This window comes from Silurus aristotelis, assembly GCF_946808225.1.
Source record: "Silurus aristotelis genome assembly, chromosome: 12".
NCBI lineage: Eukaryota > Metazoa > Chordata > Actinopteri > Siluriformes > Siluridae > Silurus > Silurus aristotelis.
The window spans coordinates 24,991,849-24,999,114 of NC_139585.1; the positions used below are offsets into that span (position 1 = coordinate 24,991,849).

At 36.6% G+C, this 7,266-nt stretch overlaps 2 protein-coding genes across 2 annotated transcripts in view; one reads left to right on the forward strand and one right to left on the reverse strand.

Moving 5' to 3' along the window:
* mrpl58 (mitochondrial ribosomal protein L58) overlaps positions 1 to 1,642 on the forward strand; it is a 3,094-nt gene extending 1,452 nt beyond the window's left edge. Inside the window, exons 5-6 of the mRNA XM_083557035.1 lie at positions 643 to 812; positions 1,354 to 1,642. Coding sequence (XP_083413161.1) covers positions 643 to 812; positions 1,354 to 1,438 — 255 coding nt within the window. The 3' untranslated portion in view covers positions 1,439 to 1,642. The remainder of the gene's footprint in view (positions 1 to 642; positions 813 to 1,353) is intronic.
* A 2,560-nt stretch (positions 1,643 to 4,202) lies between these two features.
* LOC310734252 (uncharacterized protein) lies at positions 4,203 to 7,037 on the reverse strand. Its single transcript, XM_083556047.1, has 4 exons — positions 6,583 to 7,037; positions 6,359 to 6,415; positions 5,439 to 5,755; positions 4,203 to 5,206 (listed from the first exon to the last, which is right to left on the reverse strand). The coding sequence occupies exons 1-4, from the start codon at positions 6,734 to 6,736 to the stop codon at positions 4,598 to 4,600; spliced, it is 1,137 nt and encodes a 378-aa protein (XP_083412173.1). The 5' UTR covers positions 6,737 to 7,037; the 3' UTR covers positions 4,203 to 4,597.
* Between the last annotated feature and the right edge of the window lie 229 nt (positions 7,038 to 7,266).

Sequence of the window (7,266 nt, forward strand, 5' to 3'; positions counted from 1 at the left end):
GTTACTGCCCAACACTGATTATGACCACCTGCCTAATATTTTGTTGGTCCCCCTTTTGCTGCCAAAACAGTCCTGATCCGTCAAGCACTAAAAGCATGAACTTCTTCAGCAATTTGATCTACAATAACTTTTGGATCGGCTCACATGGGCCAGCCTCTCATCAATGCATCAATGAGCCTCGTCACCGGTTCACCACTGTTCTTTTCTTGGACCACTTTTGATAGATACTGACCACTGCAGACCTGCAACACTTCACAAGAGCTGCAGTTTTGGAGATGCACTAAACCAGTCATCTAACCGTTACAATTTGGCCCTTGTCAAACTCATTCAGATTCTTACTCTCTATTTTTTTCCTGCTTTTAACACATCAACTTTGAGGACAAAATGTTCTCCTGTTGCCTAATATATTCTACCCACTAACAGGTGCCATGATGAAGAGATAATCAGTGTTATTCATAATATTATAATGTCAGAATGTTATGCCTGGTCGGTGTCTGTGTATGCTATTTTTCTTTTATATTATGAATAATATTGTAGCCTTACACATTATTTATATCTGTACATTATAGACATCAATATCAATATAGGGAAATATTTATTACATATAACTATTGTTTTCTCTACGTATACCTGCATTTGCAGAATAAAACTCGGATAAATAAAGCCGGTGAGTTAATAGTAACTTCAGAGGTCAGCAGAAGCCAACAGAGAAACCTGGATGACTGTGTGCATAAAATCTCCGAGATCATTATTGAAGCCAGCGAACGACCACCAGAGCCGTCAGCAGAGGATCTCGCCTTGAGGGCTAAAAGGTGCATCTGACAAACGCAAATAATACAGAACAATTATACGGTGGAATCTTTTTTTTTTTTTTTTTTTTTTTATGAACATACAGGGCATGGTTTATTTATTATTGAAGCAGCTAAAAATGTGCTTGCTTATGTGATTAATGGGATCTTCAGTGGTCACTGACATTTGTTGAACAGCCTTCTATACTCAGAGTTTTTGAGTTTTACTCAACTTTATGATGCTGTTTGTTTAGGCAAACTCTTGGGAAGGCCAAGGACAGGTGTATTTATACTGAGATTATGTGACCTGTAAACTTTACACATTTCATTTAGGCGTTTTAAGGCACAAATTTACAAAACTTCTGCAATCACAATGTTTATTTTTCTCCATTGTTCAATTTTTTTTTTATTTTGTTGATTTAACCCATTAACTCTTCAGTAGGTTACTTTGTGTATATAAATAACCTAATCTCGACCTATTTGCTATTTCAGTTTCAGTTCACACCACTATAAAATGTGGAAAGGTTCAAGGGGATGAATACTATTTATCTTTTTTTCCCTACAGGTTAGAGAAAAGACATTTAATGAGGTTGAAGCAGAAAAAGATCCACTCTTCGACAAAGCAAGCACGACAGGTTAATTTCGACTGATTTGCAGCTGTAAATATGATTTCTCTTTTGAATTTATTGTAAATAAGAAACATTTTGTTTTGTGATGATCTAATGTGTAATATTTAAAGTAAAGAGCTTTCTTTTTCTTTTCTTTTTTTAAAGCCCAAAGGGATTGTATGTATTAAAAAGTATTCCTATGTGATTATTCAACTGTTTGTAAGTAAATAAATGTAATTGTGAAAAGTGTATTGTTGTAACGGAAATGAAGAAAAGACATTTAAAGGAATTTGTAAAATAATTAATTACAAAAATTATTCCATGAAATTAAGTAGTTGAATTGTATTTTTACATGATGTGGAATAGAAGAAAAATAAATATTTAAATAATTAAAAGTGTTTCCTTCTTCCCCACATGTAAAAATATAACCAAAACATCTGCTTCATTTCATGGAATAGTACATGTAATGTGTATTAATAATAATAAAAAAATATATATAATTAACTATATATTAATATTATATAGTTTTATCAATATTATTATAAAACGAAGTTAGCAGAGGATGGTTTCGATCCATCGACCTCTGGGTTATGGGCCCAGCACGCTTCCGCTGCGCCACTCTGCTATAGAAGGTGAAGCAGCACTGATCAATTTTTATCTTACAGTACAGACCACGCTTCTGTCACAGTGTTTAGCGCGACCCTCTAGTGGGGAATAAAGACATGACAGGTGTGTCCTTAATTAATCTTAATTAACTTGCCACCCTATATGAGAACTGCACCAACATACGCTGATTTTAAGTCTTTTCTTTAAACGTATTTATTTACTGTTGCATATGATCATAAGTAAGCACACTGGCATAACTTTAGTGTAATATCTGTTGAAGTGTCCTATGTTGACTTTTGTATTTTTTGTATTTTGTATTTTATTATATGCCTAAATTCTGTACAGCACTTTGGCCAACAGCTGATGTTTTTAAATGTGCTTTATAAATAATTTTGACTTGTCCTAACTATAATTATTTAACTGTATTTAAGCTAATTAATGTAATTGTGAAGAGAGTGTATTGTCAAGAAAAAAAAATCATCATAATCATCATCATTTGATTTGATTTGTAGATGATTGAAGGAAAGAGAAAGGAAGGAAAAAAATGGAGGAAAAATATTTAGCAGAGGATGGTTTCGATCCATCGACCTCTGGGTTATGGGCCCAGCACGCTTCCGCTGCGCCACTCTGCTGCGCTTTTCGTGATACAGAATTGATCATATTTGAATGTCTTCTATTTTAACGTTATCATGACGTTATTGTTTTTCGTTAGTACTTACCCTAATTTTTTTAATCGTTTGACTAATGTCTATTAGATTAAAAAGATTATAAAACATTTTATTTGCGGATCAAAAAATATTAGGCGTGAATCAGGAATGTAAAAACCATTACAGCATATAAAATACAGCATAAAACTTTAAATATATTCAAAATGATCAGAAGGTTTTTTCCCCCCTTTTTTGACACATTTGTTAATTTTAACGTTGGAAAGTAAAATGCTTCAAACCAAAAATATTTTTTGTTTGGAACAGGGGGGAAAAAAAGACGACCACGAAGGGACTCGAACCCTCAATCTTCTGATCCGAAGTCAGACGCCTTATCCATTAGGCCACGCGGTCACTGAATACAACGCTGTTCTTAAGCGCCTAAATTACTGTGTAGACGCTGTCATTCACGTTACAGACCTAAGCGACTACAAAATATACACTCGGCTACTCGCCAGGCTGATTTTATTCAGCCATATTTTCAAAACACGTCCATAATTAACTACATTTAAAACCATTTCACTTCGATTCTTCACGCCTTACACACTTCAGTGCGACTAAACACTTCAACAACCCAAAACTGTACAACGAAAAAACATTCAACTTCCCAGTGTCTCGCGTATAATAGAACATCTGTCTCCATGTCCCAAGCATCATGTGCACTTTCTTTCTTTTTGTTTATTGTCTGTGTTTGGTTACCCCACCCTAATAACTTCTGTATTGTATTGTCTTGTCTGTATTGCCTTGTATAGTCCAAGCTGAATGTATAGTTTTTATTCATGTCTGTACTTTCAGTCACTAACAGCTTGAACCAAATTCCTTGTGTGTGTCAAAACACCTGGCCAATAAACCTGATTATGATTATGATTTTTACTAATAAAAATGCATCTAGGTTGTTTTTAGGGATGTATGCTGAACAGCATTCTCAGCAGAAGATCAAGTTTAATCGACCAAATAAGGATCATAAACCATGTTCGTCTTTATGAGCCTAAAACCAATACAAAACTGTGACCCTGGCCACGACCATTGGGCTGTTGTGATATTATTCAGGGGTGAGCTAATCTCATAAACGATTATCATGTATTTTTTTTATTTTCAGATACATTTCAGACACTAATTGGTGATATTAGCATTTAAAACAGAAGAAAGATCAAGCCTGATCTTCTTAAAGATGAGCTTATGACTTGCTTTAAACATTATGCATATCAAAGTGTGCAAGCAGCAAACTGAAAAAGAAGTCTTTTTATACATTGTAAATATAATACCTGTTAAAGAAGAAATATAAAGTATTAATTTGTGGTATTAAAAGCTTTTATATGTGGTTGGATTGCATTGATTGAAAAGATTTAAGGCTTTTTGTAAAGAGTTCATATATGCTTTACTCTCTTTTTTGTTAAAGTTTATTATTCAACTAGATGAAAAGCTTATTTCACTTTGTAAATGGATATTTAGGATAAAAATAACGATTTAAAAGACTAAACAAATAATGAGTAAAAAAAAAAAAACAGTAACTGCATTTTTATTTGCTATGCTCAAATATATTTGTTTCAGCTCAACTGTACATTTTTGTTTACTATAAACAAGGAAATATTAATACAAAAAAAAGGTTATGCACACTGTTTATGCCTGAATCTATTCCAAAAACATCTGAAAACATCTGGAAAATAAGGAGAGAAGACTAAAGTGGTGACTAGTTAAAGTCTTAAGAAATGTAGTATGCTTTACAAAGTTAAAATTACCCTGTTACAAATTTTCTAGCTTTTCAGAAATAGTTTAACATTTACTTATAATTAATAACCAACAATAAACAGGGAAACATTACTGCACACAGATACATACATTCTTCTAAATCCAATGATCATGTTTTTTAAAAAAAATCTCGATTTGTTGCCTAATGTTTATCAGACAATCTTTGAAGCAGGGCAATGATGGTGTCTTGCTTGGATGAAATTAACTCCAGGGCTGTTGCCATCCTTCCCATTGCTTCAGCCATGCTACCCAGTGTTCGTTCCTGGCGCCGCTCCCGGGCCTCCTTTTTGCGTTGGCGCTGCTCCTCCAGGCGTTCGCGTTCTTCATGACTGGTGATGAAATTGCGAAGAAGGGCAGTACGCTCACCTGCGAGCCCTTGCTGTTGGGCAAAGCGAGAGACCACTGAGCCGACCTGAAGATGCCGAAACCGCCGTTTCAATGGCTGCCTTGTAATCTTGGAAGCGGGTTTGGAGGAAACATTGGACATGGAAATGTCAGTACTACACGCAGGGCTTGGGTTTGGGGATGTGTTACACAGGAGTGGGGATGTCACCAGTGTAGGAATTTGGGACGGTGTGGTGAAGAGGCCACTAGGGAGCAAACAAGGGGTGGCCATTGCAGCAACTGACACATTGTGCATCTGATGCTCTTCAGCCCTTACAGATGTTTTAGTTGTGGCTGTAAATCCAACAAGAGTTGAAGCAGGGTCGCTCTGACTGATCTTTGCTTTTCCTAACACTTTGTCCATCATCTAATTATGTGAAGTGACACAAAAAAATTAGAAGATAAAAAGCTTAAAAACAATTTACAATGAAATACAAACTAACAAAGCTTAGGTCATTATTTAATTTTATACCAGGAGTGTCCAATCTTTTCCTGGTGTGGGTGCTGGCTTTCATTCCAACCAAGCATCGGCCCTTTGTGGAAAAGATTGGACGCCCCTGTTCTATACATTCTCTATTTCAGCTTTATTAGTTACATACCTCAAAATATTCCCATGAGGTCTTGGCCTGTCCTCTACCCAGCCTGCTGCGCTCTTTTACTCTCTTGTATGTGACAATAAGGTTGTTCCATTTTCTTCTGATCTTTTCTACTGGCAATGAGTGGCCAAGGTTCTCCAGCTCACCCTGGACATTCTGGAAGAGACGGGAACGTTCATGGGAGCCATACATGTCCCAGCATCGATGCATTGCCTCAATGAGGTGCACAATAGCACGGTGGGTAAACTCCGATGATGTAGACACAGCTTCGGGGTAGGCCCGTGCTGCAGTACCTTTTCTTGCTTCCTCCCTGCTTACAACTGTAAAAAGTACATATTGCTCAGTATTAGGACTTTCCTGGTACCTGTCATTACTGTTACTGTTACTGTTTTTCTAAATAAATAACATAGAAACTAACCAGTAAGCACTCATTGACATTATAGAGCATGTTTATCTTGTTCTCTTGATTTTTGTTGCTGCTATAATTGTTAATATACATATTGTGCTGAGTTTTAACCATCTATTTAAACCCTCTTTCATAGAGTGCACAAGGTTCACCCAAACTGTGCAAAGTGTGTGCAAAGAGGTATGGACATTAAAAATGAGTAATTTGTGGTTATAAAACTAGGAGCTACTGAGCAACTCATAAAATAGCTCAACATTTGCGATCATCACAGATCCAGCACCAGCTACTCCATGCCAGAGCCTTTAAACGTGCCACATGTAGTATCAAATAGCATTTGTTTTTACAAGTATAAGTAAAAGTGTGTGTCTTTACCCTAAATCCTGGTTATACTTGTATCAGTATAAATCTCTCTGCATACCAATATAGTAACTAATTTACTTTGTTATGGTTTAGTTACATGTGTATGTATTTATTGTATCATTACATGCAATGTGTATCTACATGAAAAAAAACTCACCATGGGGCCCCTTCTGGTCTCTAAATACAGGCACAGCACTGTTTATGCTGATAGGGTCTGCAATTAAGGAGCAAATAAAGACTATTATTGACATGAGTTTATTTGTATTTGATGGTATTTAAAAGGCAAAGCTACAAATGGCAACTGTTTCAACCTTCTGTAGAATCTGAGACACCTGGCTGTTTTCGTGACTACTGGACAAAGTGTTAACCAGCACCACTCACAAAGTAACACAGGGGTGGGTTCCTTCAGCTGCTCGACATGATGAGCCGCAATTGTACAAGACACGCTCGCAGTCGACTCAGCTGCAGCTGGACTTTCATCGCAGGATGGAGGCATGATACTTTCAGATGATTCGCTTTTCAGCGACACGTCCATCGCTGCACTGGGGACTCAAAATACTGCGTTGTGTAAATGTTGTGGCTCCGTGTTATAGTGGCTTTAAAAAAAAATAAAGCGCACTATCAGACTGCTGACTGCTACGTCATAAAAAAGTGCATCAGAAATCTCAGCTTAACAAGAGCTTAGCAAAAAAAATCGCGGTATTTCTATATAATATATGCACCCATTTTTTTCTACTAGTCCTCAAACTTGCAGTAAAACACACAAATAATAATGGCTGCGATGCAACTGCGCAAATTTCCTGCGTACATCTACAACGCCATTGGTCGCATCTCTCTTGCGTCACACGCAGCGCCTGCGCTTTCGCAGACGCATTGCGCAGACGTCAAATATCCATCTTGATGGAGCTGTGTGCGTGTGCGTGTGCGCGCGTATTACAATAACACATTAACTCCTACTTAAGCAATGAAACTTTGCATCCATGCACAGAAGAAACATAAAGAACAAGTATGTACACAAACATAGAACGAGTAACATTAACTGAAACACATTAATAGAAATGTTAC